The 19,745-nt window shown below is 47.7% G+C and overlaps 1 protein-coding gene across 1 annotated transcript in view; it reads right to left on the reverse strand.

The window, feature by feature from the left end:
• lamc1 (laminin, gamma 1) overlaps positions 1–19,745 on the reverse strand; it is a 368,639-nt gene that overhangs the window by 15,190 nt on the left and 333,704 nt on the right. Inside the window, exons 21-24 of the mRNA XM_072511236.1 lie at positions 8,226–8,363; positions 3,506–3,650; positions 2,471–2,620; positions 1,001–1,115 (exon numbers count right to left, since the gene is read on the reverse strand). Of these exons, the coding sequence (XP_072367337.1) occupies positions 1,001–1,115; positions 2,471–2,620; positions 3,506–3,650; positions 8,226–8,363 (548 nt within the window). The remainder of the gene's footprint in view (positions 1–1,000; positions 1,116–2,470; positions 2,621–3,505; positions 3,651–8,225; positions 8,364–19,745) is intronic.

Raw genomic sequence — 19,745 nt, forward strand, 5'->3', positions numbered from 1 at the left:
TGGAAGGGTGGCGGGTGCATGTTAAGGAGGGGAGGCAAAGGAAGGAAAGAGAAAAGAACATTTGCTAAGGTTACTACAGCTGGATCCAAAATATCAGAAATGTGTGCCAATCTGAACAGAAAAGTCTGGTACAAAATATTATCGTAATGGTGTTGTATTCTGTTACTACATCTGTAACATTTTCCTCAAGTTGCACAAGTGACAACAAAACTGTCCCTTTACGTGGTAAGCCTTAAAGGAAGACATCTAACCAATATGTGAAATTAACAGAAAATATGAAGCACCTTTCATGTTTTTGGGATGTACCATAGTACTTCATGGTCAATTAGATACTTTTAAATTTCAGTCAGTTTTGTTTGCAGACACGCAGTAAGATCCCCACACCATATATATGAATGATCAGTTAATCATTTCTGGTGATGTGGGGTGATGGATAAATGTTGGGCAAGGGAGGATAATTCCCTACTCCTCTTCAAATTATGACATGCGATCAATTTATGCCTACCTGAATAGACAGACAAGATACTGGCTTCCCATTTCACCTGAAAGACACCTTCAATAAAGCACCATGTCCTCATTGTTGCAAGTTCTTTTATTTTAAGCTATTAAAGTTATGGAACTTTAATTCCAAATTTCCCATTGAGATACATCAGAAAAGAAAGCAACCAAAATAAACCTGGGAATGATCCAAGAGGTAACAACATACACCAGTTTTAGAAACTCAGTCACATTGACCTAGAATGTTGTGTAACTTTGAAGTAACTGGAGCCCTAAAGAAACTAGAGTTTCAAATACCAATTGTTCATTGTACAAATATTCCCTATTCTCTTTCCAGCATCTTCGGAAGACAGCACTTGTCGGAATTTAACAGCTGCATATTAACACAATCACAGTTAAACAGAAGAGGTGGCTGCATCTTGGCTTAATCAATTTCTAGTCAAGGGCCTTTTTGTTGGGTGTATCTAATACTTCATTATACTCAGAATATCAGTTTACCGACCTTGCAAGTTTTTGAGAATATCCTGAGCCTCCTGCAGTGTAGCATTTCCTTTCTTGGCAGCATCTTCAGCCAAGGCTTTAGCAGCATCTGCACGGGCTAGCAACTGGTCAGCAGTCTTTCAGATAGAAAATAGGTCAGAATGAGTATCTCCGCGGTGATATATGGATTCCAGACTAAATCATTGAGCAACATTTTATTTTAAAGCTATAAACCTTTGTTTCCACTATTGTTATCCATTTGGGTTCTTATTCAAATTTTCCATATCCAATGGTTATTAAATTTCCAACACTTCAGTATTTACACCTTAAGTGCAAGTTTCTCCAAAATGAACAACTTATTTTAAGCATATTCAAAGTAGCAGAGGTCTTAATTTGGCATACTTGTTGTCCTCCTCTGCACGCTTTCTAAATATCTACTGGTTGTATGGATCAAAACTGGGCCAAGGTCCCATTTGTGGATGAACCAAGCCCTTTTACAACCCAAAGGCGGATTTAGTTTTGCATTTTATTTGCCGAGTATAAACTTATTTGGTTTCCCCATAGTTGGCTTACATTGATTTTGAGCCTTTAGTGGACCCAGTCACCACCCCAAGTTCCTTTCCAGCCCTTTTGATTTAGTGGGCACTCATGCATGGCGTATACATGACTTACGTTTTCTGGCCCCTTGTGCACAAGCCAGCACTTGTCTGCACTGAATAGCATTTGCCATTTATTCAACAGCTTACTTTATCTGAAAATCAGCCAAAGTCTCCTTAATGCCAACGTTTGCACACGTTTCTGGAATGTAGAATCTGGAATTTGAATAGCCAATGTGTTGATGCCCTCAAGATTATTAAAAATCTAATGAATATAAAAAAACAAGAAGCTGCTCCAGGAAATGTTAATCCCTGGTTCCAATTGTAACCCGCTCTCATGTAATTTCATTCAATTCCCAGTTAATTATTTCCCCAATACACTGGTGACATCTAATCTTTTCAATTATTTACTTCAGTAGATCTTCAGAAGTTTTACGATTAATTTAATACGCAGTACTTCCTCAAGTAACAAATTAATGACACACACCTGTACTTTCTACAACCTCTTAGAGGCATGTCAAGGAAACATTAAGAATTTGCCACCATTCTACCTTCCATATAGGCCTTTGGTAATAGCCAATCATTAAAACATAATGTGTTAGATTCTCATCAGTGTCCATCTATCACTATACATCTTAAGACTTGCATGCCCTATTCTTGAGGTCAATCTCAACATCTCTTTCTCACTCTCTTTTCCTCTTCTCCCAACCCTTTACTTTTCAACATTCTAAGGAATGAAAGAAAACTGAAAAAATATATATAATTTATTGGTGAGAACAATGGAGGTGGAAATTAACATTCTATAAATGGGGAAAAGTTTGGAAGAAAATAAGTACACAATCTTGGAGTTAAGTTTGCAATCTTATACAGCAACAAACCTGGAGTTTGGGTTTTACCTGCTGTTCAGTTTTCCCTTTTTCCAAAAGACTCTTCACTTCCGTTTCCTTTGCTTTCAGGTCATCCCGCATATCATTATAAGCTTTCACCTTACTGTCGATCAAACCATCCAAATCTGCTGCATCCTTTTTTATCTTTTCTGCTTCGTTCTAACAGACAGGATGTTATCAATTTCAGTTTTCACAGGACACATTTACTTCCCCCAACACCACTCTCCCCATAAAGTACAATTGTTTGTGCAACATACTCTGCTACTTGGAGTTACTGACTCACATACTGGGGCAATTTACTCTTCAGTTTCACTTTCAACATGCATATCTTTGTTTGTCACTTCTTGCCCATGAGCATCTGACAGGGTGATCTTAATCAACGTATTTTTTAGGAGACAGATCTGTGCCCTTCCAAAAGTACTGGGCGGGATTCTCCCATTCGGTGGCAGAGTGTCCACGCCGTCGTGAAACGCGATGGCGTGAACTTGCCGCTGGGAGTACAGATTCCCACCCCAGTACGAACTGTACGCCGCGATATCCATGCTTGTGCAGTGGCGCCGGCGACAATACGCGCATGCGCGGTGGCCTCCCTCAACGTGCCGGCCCCAACGCAACATGGCGCGGGAGTTCAGGGGCCAGCGCATAAGAAAATAGGCCCACCGGAGGCTCCCCCCAGGGTCGGAACTCCCACCCCACACAGGCTGACCCCCGACCCTGCGCACAAAGTTCCCGTCGGCTGCGACCAGGTGTGGACGGCGCCGGCGAGACTCTGCCTTTTTAGAGTGGCCGCTCGGCCCATCCGGGCCGGAGAATCGGCGGTCCGGCCGCGTACAACGGTCCGCGACCGGCGCTGCGCCAATGGCACAGATTCTCCGCTCCGCGGTGAATCGCGTGCCGGCATCAGGGCGGCGTGGCCCGGTTGCGGGGATGCTCCAGCCCAGCCCTATGGTGGGAGAACCCCGCCCACTGTTCAGCCCACATCTACAACCCACAAAAGGCAACGTTTAACAAAGGCAAATACAAATAATGCAGAAATCTAAATACCTCTAAAGCCATGGTGTCCACAATAGGCAAACTCGTCAAATTGGCATAGATCTGCAAGGCTTTGTTACCAGCTTCTTCTGCCTCACCGTGTACTTTGGTAGCTTGTCTTTCTAGCTCTCTGGACATATCTTTTGCTGCATCATACCTAGTTGCGAGTGTTAGATCAGTTAAAATACAATATGTAACTAGGAGGAACCAGTAATACCTCCTAAATGTTTGGATATACCGTAGTACACATTTTTTGACTCCCCTATTCTGGGCGGCCCTGTAGCACAGTGGTTAGCACTATTGCTTCACAGCACCAGGGTCCCAGGTTCGATTCCCGCTTGGGTCACTGTCTGTGCGGAGTCTACACATTCTCCCAGTGTCTGCGTGGGTTTTCTCTGGGTGCTCCAGTTTCCTCCCACAAGTCCTGAAAGATGTGCTTGTTAGCTGAATTGGACATTCTGAATTCTCCCCGTGTACCTGAACAGGCGCCAGTATGTGGCGACTAGGGTATTTTCACAGTAACTTCATTGCAGTGTTAATGTAAGTCTACTTGTGACACTAATAAAGATTATTATTGAAGAACCTTTTTTGAAACACCACCAATACATAGTCCTTGCTGGAATTTTAAAGGTTCCTATAACACAAAGTTAAGATTGCTTCTGAAATAGATGAGAAACTCTTCAATATCGGCATTAATCACCGATTAACAATTTCCTTCAAAATCGAATCCCAACCAGCTACATGTTATTCTGTTGCCAAAGATAGAATTTTTGCCTATTCTATTGATGTGACCAAAAGTGCTTGGCAATTTACCAAATGGTCAAGCATTAAACCAGTTCTGGCAGTTTCTCCTCCTCCTTTGAGCCATTGCACCCGTTTACTCAAGAGATTTTTGGAGACTGGGGAAAACAGAGTGACATGGAATGTGCTCAACAGGCACACCTATTAAGACCTCCTAGAAAAATTAACACAGTGAGCATTGCTCAAACACTTCATAGCCTCTAACAGAAGTATGGCCAGTAAAAATGTAAATACCCTCCACATTGGAAACATCATTCGTTGGATACATTTTCGAACATATTAGCCCCATGCAGAAAAAAGGTTTGTTACCATTAGTATTGTGTATTGTGACTATTTGAGGAGCTCCAAACCTTTTTGGGGCCTCTCAATGTTTGCCAATTAGTACTATCTTATAAGTTTGTTGCTTTTCTCTGTTCAGAGAGTTTTCCAATAAAAAGCTGGCAACTTTCCAGGTTTCTCAGTGTTCAGGAGGAAACTCTTACTGACAATCTGTTGTAAGGTGGTACAGAATTGATTCAAATGTACACGCTCCCGCATGGTGTGTTCCCGGCAAACTCAGATTTCATGGCAGGATTGGCTCCTTGGCAAACTGGCTCTGTTGTCATTTACACCCAGATTTGCAACATAATAAAGGCTCAGCCCCAAGACAGTTCCCCAAATTTTTGTTTTACAAGTGAAATTTCTCTGTCTAAATACACTGCAAAATACTGATGTGTTGAATCCCAGAGGGTCCATCGGCAAATTCATATTAAGTGGAGCTTTGTGAGAGCAGAGGAGGCCCCATTTCCATACAAATGTGACTCTATATAACTCAATATGTCCAAGAATGGAGTCAATGTCAAAAACAACAGATTCAAATGGCAAATTAAAACACAGCAATGAAGTAAATGTGTGATAAAATCTTTATTCAATTTGTTCACACCCTACAATGCCTGATCTTGTAAAAGTTTGGAGGTTCACATTGAAAAATGTCTGGAGTTAGCTCCGAAAATACTTAGCAGAAAGTGTACTCTCTTGGTATGTGCACAATAAAGTCCACTATGTCGGCAATGCAATCATACTTGTATTCAGTGTTTTTATGCTGCAGTGCAAAATCACAGAGCATCTCTATAACCATTGCACATTGGCTAGAGAGGCAGGCAGGCGAGTGGCTGTCCATTCATCGGATTCTTCAAGGTCATTGGCCGCCTCAGTTAAAGGATGTACTGCAACAATGATTGCATCATCTACCAGTTCGGTTGTGCAGCGAACGGCACCGTCCACCTCAGTGAAAGTTTCCAAACCCGTCTCTGCTGCAATTTCAACTCCAGCCTCCCGCAGGCAAGTTCCTCAACATTGGGCTGGTTGGTCTCATCCTGCTTCTCTTCATTCCATACTTCCTTCATCATGAACATGGTCTCTAGAACAGTTGGATTGTACTCATTCCTCTAATCAACAGCCTCAATACTGAGAGATCAGCTGCCATTGGGAGTGGGTTTTCAGGGCCCTAATCACCTCCTCATCCATTCACTGGAGTTTGGCTGTGGTGTTGGAAGGCAAGATCAGTTTGACAGCTAAACACATTATAGAATCCCTACAGCGCAGAAGGAGGCCATTCGGCCCGAGACTGCACCGACCCTCCAAAAGAGCACTGTACCCAGATTCACTCTCACGCCCACTCCACCCTATCCCCGTAACCTAACACGAAGGAAAAGATTATCATGGCCAATCAACATCTTTGGACTGTGGGAGGAAACTGAAGCACCCGGAAGAAATACATACACGTGGAGAATGTGCAAACCCCACACATTCACCCAAGGTTGGAATCAAACCTGCCTTCCTGGCGCTGTGAGGCAGCAGTGCTAACCACTCAGTCACTGTGCTGCCTGCAGGATCGTTGTCTGTAATGATGACAAATTTCCTCTTTTGCGGATACATGTTGTCTGCTTTCTTGATCCATACCTCGAAAATGCAGGTCAGCCTCCTCCTTTGTGTTGACACTTGCCAAGCAACGTGGTTTCTTGTACTTTCCTATCACGAGAAGCGCCAACTTTGTATTGCCATCCATGTTGCTTCAGACCATAGTAGTGAAATGCTCCTTTGCTCTGCTTTCCACCATTGCATGCTTAACCGTTAAACACCAAAGAACAGTCCAGTTTCATCCTCATTAAAAATCTCTCGTGGTCCATACTCGTTCCAGATCTGGGTGAGATCATTTTGGAACTAATCATCTGTCATTGATGCTGTAATCGGCACATCCTCACTGCTTACCGTGCGGAAGACGATGCCTGCTTTGTCTTGAATTGGTTCAGCTACCCATCACTGCAGGTGAACTCCCATCTGGCCCAGTTTCTTTGCCAGAGTGACTCGCCATTCAGTTTCTTCAGCATTGGGATGGGCAGCAGTTTCGATCCTTGACCTTGCTGGCGAGAATGCCTGCTTCTTGAACTGTTCCAAGATGTTCACCTTGTGTTTTGTATTGGTGGACAAACTTGATGGTTGAATCTCCCACACCTTCATTTTATTTGTTTAAAATTTTTTTTAGAGTAAACAATTATTTTTTTCCAATTAAGGGACAATTTAGCGTGGCCAATTCATCTAACCTATGCATCTTTGGGTTGTGGGGGTGTGACCCACGCAGACATGGGGAGAATGTGCAAACTCCACACGGACAGTGACCAAGGACTCCCACTCCTTCATGATGCCCCTTTTCCACTTCATGCCATGGTTTTCCACATGCCATATCAAATCATCTTCTCCCCGAATGACAACGCTTTTAAATGTTTCACAAATTTAGCCATACTCAGGCTTTGTACATCCTTTCACATAATAATAATCTTTATTGTCAGAAGTAGGCTTATATTGCAATGCAGTTACTGTGAAAAGCCCCTAGTCGCCACATTCCGCACCTGTTCGGGTACACAGAGGGAGAATTCAGAATGTCCAAATGACCTAACAAGCATGTCTTTCGGGACCAGTGGGAGGAAAACAGAGCACCCGGAGGAAACCCACGCAGACATGGGGAGAACGTGCAGACACCGCAGACAGTGACCCAGCCGGGATCGAACCTGGGAGCCTGGCGCTGTGAAGCCACAGTACTACCCACTGTGTTACCGTGCTGCTCATGGTGATCTCAATGTCAAATGAAAGCTTGCTTAGCACTCTTGTGTGGTCAACGCTGCTCTGATTGGCCGGCATGGTTGTATGACAAGCTTAAATCAGTTTAACTAATCCGGAGATACCAGTGCAGAATTTCAGCTTATCACTCTATGGTATTGCTAGACTGCCAGCATGAATGGTTGATGACTTTGACATAACCAAACTTCATGTCGTGAGTTGACTCATCATCATTTCACTATGTCCAAATACTGCTTCTCAGGACTGGTCTTGGGAACCATTGGAATCATTTAGCTCAAGCAGAATTAGGAGCAAGAGTAAGCCATTCTGGCCTTTGTGGCTGCTCTATAAGATTATGGCTGATCGGATTGTGGTCTCGACTCCACTTTCCTGTTTATTGCATAATCCTGGATTCCCTCGTCTAGCAAAAATCTGTGTAATTTAGCCTTGAATAAATTTAATGGCCAGCCTTCACTGCTTTCTGGGAAGAGAATTCCACGGGCTAACAACACTCAGATAAAGTTTCTCTTCACCTCGGTCTTAAAAGGGAGACCTCTTATCCCCTGTCTCCCCACAAAGGAATCAGCAGTAGGATAATTAAATTCAATTTTTAGTCTGTTACATTTGATAAGAGCCTGAGACTATAATTCATGTCTTCTCTTCTCCCTCTTACCAGAGGTTGTTCTCCATTGTGACTTCCCTTGCAACAAGTGCTGACAGATGTTTATCTCATTTCTCTAGTCATGAACTGACATAGGTTCTTGACCCATTGATGTCTTATGCACCCTAATACACCCACAGTTCAGGTGTATGTCATTTCATATCACCTACTTACTTTCTGTTCAACTCGTCAATTGTGTTGGTGATTTCACCTTCATCTGCTAATGTTTTGCGCAGCATTTCGTAAGCTTTGGTGGAAGTGTCATTAGCATTCTTGGCAATCTGTTCAATTTCATCTGCTTCATTCTTATGTCTGTAGAAATGGAAGGATATCTATATTAGTGAAGTTTGTCCTGCTTTGCACACTCATAGAAGGTTCATTCTGCATGTTTGCATTGGCATTCGAGTCAGATTCTCCCATTTCTATGTTTGCTGTTGAAAATCACTTTTTAAAAGATGTGTAATGTTAGAAGCACTATTTGGAACCACAAAACACATCATTAACTGTCACAAAATGGTATTTTTGCACCTGGCTGTTTACAAAATGCAGTTTATTCAACAAATTCCATCTCTTCTCCAATCAGGATTCTTATTACAGGTACCAACTTCCGTTATCGCAATGCCACCACAATGAAAATTTCATGCTGTCTCCGATATCTAACACGATCTTGGGGCATTTTCTGTATTTTAAATATACTACTGTCTCAAAAAAAACAACATTGTTTTAGTGCCCATTCTACAATTTACATGCGCAAAGTCCTCAGGCTGAATGCGGGTTTGACTTGGTTGATTGGATTGGATTTGTTTATTGGCACGTGTACCGAGGTACAGTGAAAAGTATTGTTCTGCGTACAGTCCAGACAGATTGTTCCATGCATGAAAAAAACATAGAGCAAACATAAATACACAATATAAATATAGACACAGACATCGGGTGAGCAAACGGAATACAGTACTACTCAGTAGAGAAGATGTGTGAAGAGATCAGATCAGTACACAGGTGGGTCGTTTAGGAGTCTGGTACGAACGGGGAAGAAGCTGTTTTTGAATCTGTTAGTGAGTGTTCTTAGGCTTTTGTATCTCCTGCCCGATGGAAGAAGTTGGAAGAGTGAATAAGTCAAGTGGGAGGGGTCTTCGATTATGCTGCCCACTTTCCCCAGGCAGCGGGAGGTGTAGACAGAGTCAATGGATGGGAGGCGGGTTCGTGTGATGGACTGGGCTGTGTTCACGACGCTCTGCAGTTTCTTACGCTCTTGGGCCGAGCAGTTGCCATACCAGGTTGTGATGCAGCCAGATAGGATGCTTTCCATGGATTAGCCCCAGTGAAATAAAAGTCTTGCACCAGTATTATTTTTAATAACCCCCTTTGGATTTAACCACACTTATTTCAGAAACTTTGCTGACAATGACCAGCATTTTCCATTCCGGGCCCAACTCCGGTGGCGGGAAGGGGAGTGTTTCCCACTTTGGCAGTGGGTGGGACTTTAAAGAGAATCACAAACTGTTGGCCCAGTTAATGGTTGCCCAACCTATTGTCCTGTGGGGTGGGCTGGATACGCGCGTCCCACCGTTATATCCAGGCATCATATTTAAAAGATGGGCAGCACTGCGGCACAAGCGATTAGCAGTGTGGCTTCACTGCACCAGGGTCCCAGGTTCGATTTCCTGCTGGGTCACTGTCTGTGCGGAGTCTGCACGTTCTCCCCTTGTCTGCGTGGGTTTCCTCCGGGTGCTCCGGTTTCCTCCCACAGTCCAAAAGACGTGCAGGTTAGGTGGACTGGCCATGATAAATTGCCCTTAGTAGCCAAAAAAGGTTAGGAGGGGTTATTGGGTTACGGGGATAGGGTGGAAGTGAGGGTTTAGGTGGGTCGGTGCAGAGATGGGCCGAATGGCCTCCTTCTGCACTGTATGTTCTACATCCTATGTGCAAACATTAACTTCTTTGTTGCAAACCCATCATGGAAGGAGGAATGAATCATAGAATTTATAGTGCACAAGGAGGCCATTCGCCCATAGAGTCTCCAGCGGCCCTTGCAAAGAGCACCCTACTCAAGTCCATATCTCTACCCTATCCACGTAACCCAGTAACCCCCACTTATTCTTTTTTGGACACCAAGGGCAATTTAGCACGGCCAATCTATCTAACCCGCACATCTTTGGACTGTGGGAGAAAACTGGAGCACCCGGAGGAAACCCACGCCGACAATCCCAGGGAGCTTCGGTCCCCAGATTCAGTGATGCTTCCCTTGATGTGCTGCTGAATGCAATGGAAGCCAGGACAGAGTGTTGTACCCAGAGGATGGAAACGAATGAATGGCTGAATCCGCACCACACGGAAAGGGAACAGTCAACTACTCATTCATCTCCACTGGCCCCAGATCCTTAGCGTTGCCGCCACCACCGGGCTCGTGGTATACTTTGTCGGCGAGAGCGGCAGCGGTGCAGTCACCAACGCCCCCAGGCCCGTTCCTTTACAGGACGCCATCTCCATCCTCTTCCATGCCGCCCCCTCTCCCTCCATAACCCACTTGCGGATCATCGCCACATTTGCTGCCCAGTAGTAGCTCCCCAGGTTTGGCAGCGCCAACCCTCCTCGGTCCCTACTGCGTTCCAGGAATGCTCTCCTTACTCTCGGGGTCTTATTCGCCCACACAAACCCCATGATACTCCTGTCTACTCTCTTAAAAAAGGCCTTAGTGATCACGATGGGAAGGCACTGAAACACAAACAGAAACCTTGGAAGGACCACCATTTTGACCGACTGCACTCTACCCGCCAGCGAGAGCAGTAGCATGACCCACCTTTTGAAATCCTCCTCCATTTGCTCCACCAACCTCGTCAGATTCAGTTTATGTAGGGTCCCCCAACTCCTGGCTATCTGGATCCCCAGATACCGAAAGCTCCCCTCCGCCCTTCTCAGCGGTAGGTCCCAATTCCCTCTTTCTTGGTCCCCCGCCTGCAATACAAAGAGCTCACTCTTCCCTACATTGAGCTTATAGCCCGAAAACTCCCCAAACTCCCTTAGAGTCTGCATGACCTCCACCATCCCCTCCATTGGATCCGCCACGTACAGCAACAGGTCATCCGCATATAGCGACACCCGATGCTCTTCTCCCCCTCGGACCACTCCCCTCCATTTATTAGACTCCCTCAATGACATGGCCAATGGTTCCATCGCCAATGCGAACAACAGGGAGGACAGGGGGCACCCCTGCCTCGTCCCTTGGTACAGTCGAAAGTACTCCGACCTCCACCGGTTCGTCTCTACACTTGCCATCGGGGCTCTGTAAAGGAGCTTAACCCAACTGATAAACCCTCCCCCGAAACCAAACCTACGCAGCACCTCCCAGAGGTACTCCCACTCTACTCGGTCAAAGGCCTTCTCCGCGTCCATAGCTGCCACGATATCCGCCTCTCCCTCCTCCGATGGCATCATTATCACATTTAAGAGCCGCCGCACATTGGCGTTTAGTTGCCTGCCCTTTACAAATCCCGTCTGGTCCTCGTGGATTACCCCCGGGACACAGTCCTCGATCCTCGTGGCCAGCATTTTGCCAGCAATTTTGCATCCACATTGAGGAGCGAGATCGGCCTGTACGATCCACATTGCAGTCGGTCCTTGTCCCACTTTAGGATTAAAGAAATTGTCGCTTCCGACATTGTCGGGGGCAGGGTCCCCTCCTCTCTTGCCTCATTAAAGGTCCTCACCAGTAGCGGGGCCAGCAGGTCTACGTACTTCCTGTAGAACTCCACCGGGAATCCGTCCGGTCCCGGGGCCTTCCCCGCCTGCATGCTCCCCAAACCCTTGCTCAGCTCCTCCAACCCAATTGGTGCCCCCAAACCAGCCACCTCTTGCTCCTCCACCCTTGGGAATCTCAGTTGATCTAGGAATCGTCTCATCCCCTCTTCCCCTGCCGGGGGCTGGGATCTAACCTCTCCCTTTCCATACCCTCTGTCTTCTCCCTATGAGCCCTAATGGAGATTAGCTCTCCCCTGATCACCGCCTTCAATGCCTCCCATACCACCCCCACCTCCCCGTTGTCATTGGCCTCCAAGTATCTTTCGATACACCCCCTCACCTTCCCACACACCACCTCGTCCGCCAACAGTCCCCACATCCAGCCGCCACAACGGGCGTTGGTCCCTCTCCTCTCCCAGCTCCAGTTCCACCCAATGCGGGGCATGGTCCGAAACGGCAATGGCCGAATACTCTGTCCCCTCCACCCTCTGGATGAGCGCCCTACCCAGAACAAAGAAATCTATCTGGTAGTGGGCCTTGTGTACATGGGAGAAGAAAGAAAATTCCCTGGCCTGTGGCCTTGCAAACCGCCATGTGTCCACTCCCCCCATCTGATCCATAAACCCCCTAAGTACCTTGTCCGCCGCTGGCCTCTTTCCAGTCCTTGATTTGGAGCGGTCCAGTGCTGGATCCAACACTGTATTGAAGTCCCCTCCCATTATCAGGCCTCCTATCTCCAGGTCCGGAATGCGCCCCAACATGCGCTTCATGAATCCTGCATCATCCCAGTTCGGGGCGTATACATTTACCAACACCACCCCACCTTGTGTGTCCCATTCCCTTTCGGCCAGTGCAGCAGCAACCTACCCCCCCCCCCCCCGGCTAGCTTTTTTGCTCCCCCCATGTCACTCCCGTAAGTCAGCTGACGCCTGCTGACCCCGACTTCCCCCGCCGCCCCACCGACCTCCCCGTGTGAGAGTCTCCCAATCAATATGCATTCCTTCGTTCCCCTTCCAGTCTTTCTTCCCGCGCGCGGGAAAAAAACCGCGCTTTCCAAAGCCCGCTCCGCCCCCTCTGGCGCAGTTCCTGTCGCGGCCTTGTCTCTCTCCCCCAGCCCATGTAACATTTCCTGCGCGTGATTGACCCCCTATATACAACCATCAAACTTCAAACATCCCCACCACCCTCACAAACCCTCAGTTAGAGTCCAACTTTTCCTTGTACAAAGGTCCACGCCTCTTCAGGCGTTTCAAAGTAATAGTGTTGGCCCTTGTATGTGACCCACAGTCGCGCTGGCTGCAGCATTCCAAATTTCACTTCTTTCCGGTACAACGTCGCTTTGGCCCGGTTGAAACCCGCTCTCCGCTTTGCAACCTCCGTGCTCCAGTCCGGGTATATTCGGATCTCTGCATTGTCCCACTTACTGCTCCGCTCCTTCTTGGCCCTTCTCAGGACCCACTCTCTGTCCGTGAACCGGTGGAACCTCACCACCATCGCCCTTGGCGGCTCATTTGCCTGGGGCTTCTTCGCCAGCACCCGATATGCCCCGTCCAACTCCAGCAGCCTCGAAGGGGCCTTCCTGCCCATCATCGCCTCGAGCATCGTGCTCGCGTATGCCCCGGCATCGGCCCCCTCCACTCCCTCAGGGAGCCCCAGGATTCGCAGATTCTCTCTCCTCGACCTGTTCTCCAGGTCTTCCGAGTCTTCCTGCCCACCTCTTGTGTAGCGCCTCGTTCTGCTCCAGTCTCACCGCCAGGCCCACGAGCTCGTCCTCGTTCTGACTGACTCTTTTCTGTACCTCCTGGATCTTAACTTCGTGGGCCTTCTGGGTGATCCCGAGTCCTTCAATTGCCGAAAGCATAGGTGCCAGCATCCCCTTGCGCATCTCCTCGAAGCAGCGCTTGATGAACTCCTGCAGCTCCCCTTTGTCCCTGGCTGCTGCCATTTTGTTTTCTTTCCCTCGCTTCTCCCATTGCTCCAGTGCCGCTCCTTTGACCGTTCAACTTCTATGAAACGGACCAGAAGTGTGAGGGGGGACCTCTCTCGTCCCTTCCCCACGTGTTGGGTCAAAAAAAGTTCCGTTGGGGCTCCTCTAACGACCCCGAAGGTCCGTGGTAGCGGGAGCTGCCGAATCGCGCGGCTTAGCTCCGCATAGCCGCAACCGGAAGTGCCGGAACACGTCATTAACCGCCCCCGGGTCTATCACTACCTTCCCTCGCATATCCTTTATTTTCCCTATTTCTCTCACTGCCTCCTGCTTCCTCAGCTGATGTGCCATCATCCTGTTAGTTTTCTCCCCGTATCCATATATTGCCCCTTTTGCCCTCCTCAGCTGTCCCTCCACCTTACCTGTGGAAAAGAGCCCAAATTTCATTTGGAGTCTCTGACGCTCCCTCAGGAGTTCCTCATTCGGAGACTCCGCATACCTCCTGTCCACCTGTAGGATTTCACCTGCCAATCTGTCCAGCTCCGACCGCTCAATTTTATCCCTGTGGGCTCGAATCTACATAAATTCCGCTCTGATAACGGCCTTCAATGCCTCTCATACCACTCCAGCCGCAGTCTCTCTCGTATCATTTATTTTTATGTACCCCTGGATGGCCTCCCTCACAAACTTCATCGGTCGCTAACAGCCCGTCATCTAATCTGCACTGTGGGTGCTGAGACTTTCCCGTGCTTGCCCGTAGGTCTACCCAATGTGGCGCGTGGTCTGACACCACAATTGCTGAGTACTCAGTGTCCTCCACCCCCGCTAACAGTGTTTTATACAGTGCAAAGAAATCCATCCTGGAGTATACCTTGTGCACATGGGAGTAAAATGAATATTCCTTGCACCTTGGCCTCCCAAATCTCCACGGATCAACCCCTTCCCATGCGCTCCATGAACCTCTGCAATTCCTTCACCTTTGCTGATACTTTCCCCGACCTAGAACTCGACCGGTCCAGTCTCGGATCCAGGACCATGTTGAAGTCACCCCCCATAACCAGCCGGTGTGAGTCCAGGCCAGGGATCTTTCCCAGCACCTCCCTAACAAACACGACATCATGCCAGTTTGGGGCAAATATATTTACCAGCACCACAGCCATTCCCTCCAGCTTCCCACTGACCATAATAAATCGACCCCCCAGGTCTGCCTCTATCCTCCCCCCCTCAAATGCCACCCTCATGTTAATCAGGATGGCCACCCCCTTTAAAGTCCAGTCCTGAATGGAACACCTGTCCATCCCTTCCCTTCTTCAACCTAAATTGGTCTCCCTGCTTCAGGTGTGTCTCCTGTAGAATGGCCACATCTGCTTTTAACAGTCTCAGGTGTGTGAACACACGGGCACTTTTGACCGGCCCATTCAGTCCATGAACATTCCACGTAACCAGTCTGGTCGGGGGGGCTCTCGCACCCCTCCCCTGTCGATCAGCCATGACCTTTCCTAGGCCAGCACTTAGCCCATGCCCCGCACCTTCCTTGGTCCGCCCCGCGGCAGCTACTGCCCTCTGCTCTCCATCTCCAATCCCCCGAAAGTCCCCTACTCGCCAGCAGTCCCCTCTCTCCCCCCCCCCCCCCCCCATCTCTCAGCTCTCCCCCCACTTTGCTCCCGTTAACTAGCTATCCAGCTAGCCTAGCAGCTCTCGCCCATGGCGCCTAGCACTCTATCACTGCCGGACCCCCCCCCCCGCAAACATAAGTTCTCAACACAATAACATCAAACACAGAAAGTAAACAAACAATCCCCCAAGGCCCAGGCGCAGAGGCCTACTCCCCCTCACTTACAGAATCTTATCTATCCCATCACCTTCAAACAGAACCAAAACAGGGTGGGGGAAATTTACGCATGCAGAAACTCAACCATCTTTTTTCCAACAGAAGAGAAAAAACATCGCAACTCAAAACCCTTTTCACTGCAATTCGGTACATACAACAATAAATCAAAATCAAATCAAACAGAATAAACCCTTCTCTTCCCGAAAGTCGCAACTTAAATTACAGAATTGAAAGGTTGAGATTTTTCCAGACAGAGAAAGGGAGAACCGCACAAAACTTCCCCCCCCTCTTTGCAAGCTCTGCTCCCCAAACCTGATACACCCAGATCTCGGACTCTTCCCAGGTGGACCGTTTTGTCTACCTAGCCCACTTCATAATACGTTCCTTGTCCAGGAACCGATGCAGCCGTTCCACAATCACCCTCGGGGGCTCACGACCTGGGGCTTACGTACAAGAGCCCTATGGGCCCGGTCCACCTCCAACGGCTTGGGGAACAAACCTTCCCCCATCAGTTTCTCCAGCATCTTCCCCACATATGCACCGGCATCTGACCCTCTTTCCCTCTGGCAGACCGACGATTCGGATATTCTGTCTGCGAGAACGATTCTCCAGGTCTTCCACCTTCTCCAACAGCCGCTTCTGCCGCTCCTGTAAAACACCAATTTCCATTTCCATGGACTCCTCCTCTCATTCCGTCACTCTTGCAGCTTTTGAATCTCCTGTCCGAGTCTTCACTTTCTCCTCCACCCGGTCGACCACCCCCTTAATCGAGGCCACCGCATGGATAAGGTCTTCAGCACACTCCTCGCGATGCTGGGCGAACTTCCCATCCCAAGTATTCGACGAACTGGTCCATCGTCCATTGGACAGATGCAGCCGAATTTTGCCTCGTTGCCATTGAACCCGCTGCATTCTGAGTTTTGTTTCCATCCATCTTTTGATTTCTTCTTTTCCGACTATTTTTTGGGCGCGGTTCCATAAATGAAATGAAATGAAAATCGCTTATTGTCACAAGTAGGCTTCAATGAAGTTACTGTGAAAAGCCCCTAGTCGCCACATTCTGGCGCCTATTCAGGGAGGCTGGTACGGGAATTGAACCGTGCTGCTGGCCTAAACTGGGGGTCGCCTCCTTCTCCTCTCACTTTTATCAACTTATGTTGAGAAATTCTCGCTAAAATCCAGTTTAAAAGCCGTTAAAAGACCACTAGAGACGAGAGCAGCTAAATGTGCGACCGTTCACTCCATGGCCAACACTGGAAGTCAGGTGCCCCTTCCCCTGAAGGAGTAGGGAATGGGTCCCAAGGGGAGGATACTACTGGACATCCCAGGAGCGTCACTTAGGACTCTTGAGGGTGCCTGGCCCTTCAGAATCCCCCTTGCCTTTACCCCTTCAGCTCTGCAACTGCAGAGGGAGCAGCTGCCCCATAACAGTACAGCAAAAGTAAACTGGAGCTCTCCAAACTTGGGGACTCCGGAGGTAGTCTGCCACAAGACAAAATGGCCAACTTAGCAGCAGGCTGTCTCTTCCCCTGCTAAGGATGTCAGGGGAGCGCCCATAAGAAGTGGTAGGGAACAAAAGATGATGATCCGATTTCACACGTGGTTGCATGGAAGCACCGTGGTAGTTAATTTTCTTATACTTTTGTAAATGGACCACTTGCAGTTTAATGAGGTCTAATGTGGTTTGATTGTGATTCGTAGTCTTCAAGTCTGTGTGTGCACCCGCCATATCATCAGGGGACCCCAGGGTTTGTCTGTGCCCCCTGTGCAGGGAGGCAAGGGTCTTTGCCAGAGTCCTTGTGCAAGAAGCCTCCGATGTACACTGAGCCGTTGCTCTTCATGCTCATCCGCTGAAATGCCTTTGTCTTGTCAGTACTACGTGCTGGGGTTCCCCTACAGTTGTTCAGCCGAGCTGACCCCCCCCCCCCCCCCCACAGCCCAACTCCCAAGCACCAACTCAAGATCTCCAGCTGGAGGCTCCAGATATTTGCAAATGGCCTTGGTGCTCATGCCTTTTCAGGTTCAACCCGACACCGTCCAACATTTCACCCCCCACCTATGACCCACACCCTTCCTCTTCTAACCAATTACCTTCTTGGTGTCACTCTATAACCCTGCCGCATCACACTCCTTCCCATGCATTGGATTGTCCACATCCCTACCTTCTACCTTCCGGGACAATATACATGCCCCCCCACCCACCATCCAGTTCTACTACTGTGACCCCTCCAACAAACCTGTCGCCACGCTAAATTGCCCCTTGATTAAGGAGTAAGAGGAAATCTTCTCTAATGGTCTATAATTTGGATTTTATAGTACAATTTAAAAGCCAGCATTTTGCATAATTATCATTTAAAATACTAGATGAGAATCATGCATCCAATAGAACATAGAACGATACAGCGCAGTACAGGCCCTTTGGCCCACGATGTTGCACCGAAACAAAAGCCATCTAACCTACACTATGCCATTATCATCCATATGCTTATCCAATAAACTTTTAAATGCCCTCAATGTTGGCGAGTTCACTACAGTTGCAGGTAGGGCATTCCACGGCCTCACCACTCTTTGCGTAAAGAACCTACCTCTGACCTCTGTCCTATATCTATTACCCCTCAGTTTAAGGCTATGTCCCCTCGTGCTAGCCATTTCCATCCGCGGGAGAAGGCTCTCACTGTCCACCCTATCTAACCCCCCTGATCATTTTGTATGCCTCTATTAAGTCTCCTCTTAACCTTCTCTCTAACGAAAACAACCTCAAGTCCATCAGCCTTTCCTCATAAGATTTTCCCTCCATACCAGGCAACATCCTGGTAAATCTCCTCTGCACCTGCTCCAAAGCTTCCACGTCCTTCCTATAATGCGGTGACCAGAACTGTACGCAATACTCCAAATGCGGCCATACCAGAGTTCTGTACAGCTGCAACATGACCTCCTGACTCCGGAACTCAATCCCTCTACCAATAAAGGCCAACACTCCATAGGCCTTCTTCACAAACCTATCAACCTGGGTGGCAACTTTCAGGGATCTATGTACATGGACACCTAGATCCCTCTGCTCATCCACACTTCCAAGAACTTTACCATTAGCCGAATATTCCGCATTCCTGTTATTCCTTCCAAAGTGAATCACCTCACACTTCTCTACATCAAACTCCATTTGCCACCCAGCCCAGCTCTGCAGCTTATCTATGTCCCTCTGTAACCTGCTACATCCTTCCGCACTGTCGACAACACCACCGACTTTAGTGTCGTCTGCAAATTTACTCGTCCACCCTTCTGCGCCGTCCTCTAGGTCATTGATAAAAATGACAAACAGCAATGGCCCCAGAACAGATCCTTGTGGTACGCCACTTGTAACTGAACTCCATTCTGAACATTTCCCATCAACCACCACCCTCTGTCTTCTTTCAGCTAGCCAATTTCTGATCCACATCTCCAAATCACCCTCAATCCCCAGCCTCAGTATTTTCTGCAATAGCCTACCGTGGGGAACCTTATCAAACGCTTTACTGAAATCCATATACACCACATCAACTGTTCTACCCTCGTCTACCTGTTCAGTCACCTTCTCAAAGAACTCAATAAGGTTTGTGAGGCATGACCTACCCTTCACAAAGCCATGCTAACTATCCCTGATCATATTATTCCTATCTAGATGATTACAAATCTTGCCTCTTATAATCCCCTCCAAGACTTTACCCACCACAGACGTGAGGCTCACTGGTCTATAGTTGCCGGGGTTGTCTCTACTCCCCTTTTTGAACAAAGGGACCACATTTGCTATCCTCCAGTCCTCTGGCACTATTCCTGTAGCCAATGATGACATAAAAATCAAAGCCAAAGGCCCAGCAATCTCTTCCCTGGCTTCCCAGAGAATCCTAGGATAAATCCCATCAGGCCCCAGGGACTTATCTATTTTCAGCCTGTCCAGAATTGCCAACACCTCTTCCCTACATACAATGATTGATGAGGGAGATTAGCACTGTCAAAATAGACATATCTTGTCCCTTTTATAATACACAGTGCTTTTATTTAGTATGCCACCTCAGGAATTGAAAGCTGCTGAATAAAGCTTCTTTTACCAAGTTCAAAGTTTATCCATCTCCTCACAAAAGTATCTCTTTAGAACAGCAATCTCTTTGCAGTCATCCAACAAAGACAGCCTATTTTAAAGGCAGTTTTGAGTTTTGGAACT

The sequence above is a fragment of the Scyliorhinus torazame genome, chromosome 7 (assembly GCF_047496885.1).
Source record: "Scyliorhinus torazame isolate Kashiwa2021f chromosome 7, sScyTor2.1, whole genome shotgun sequence".
In the NCBI taxonomy this organism is placed as follows: Eukaryota; Metazoa; Chordata; class Chondrichthyes; order Carcharhiniformes; family Scyliorhinidae; genus Scyliorhinus; species Scyliorhinus torazame.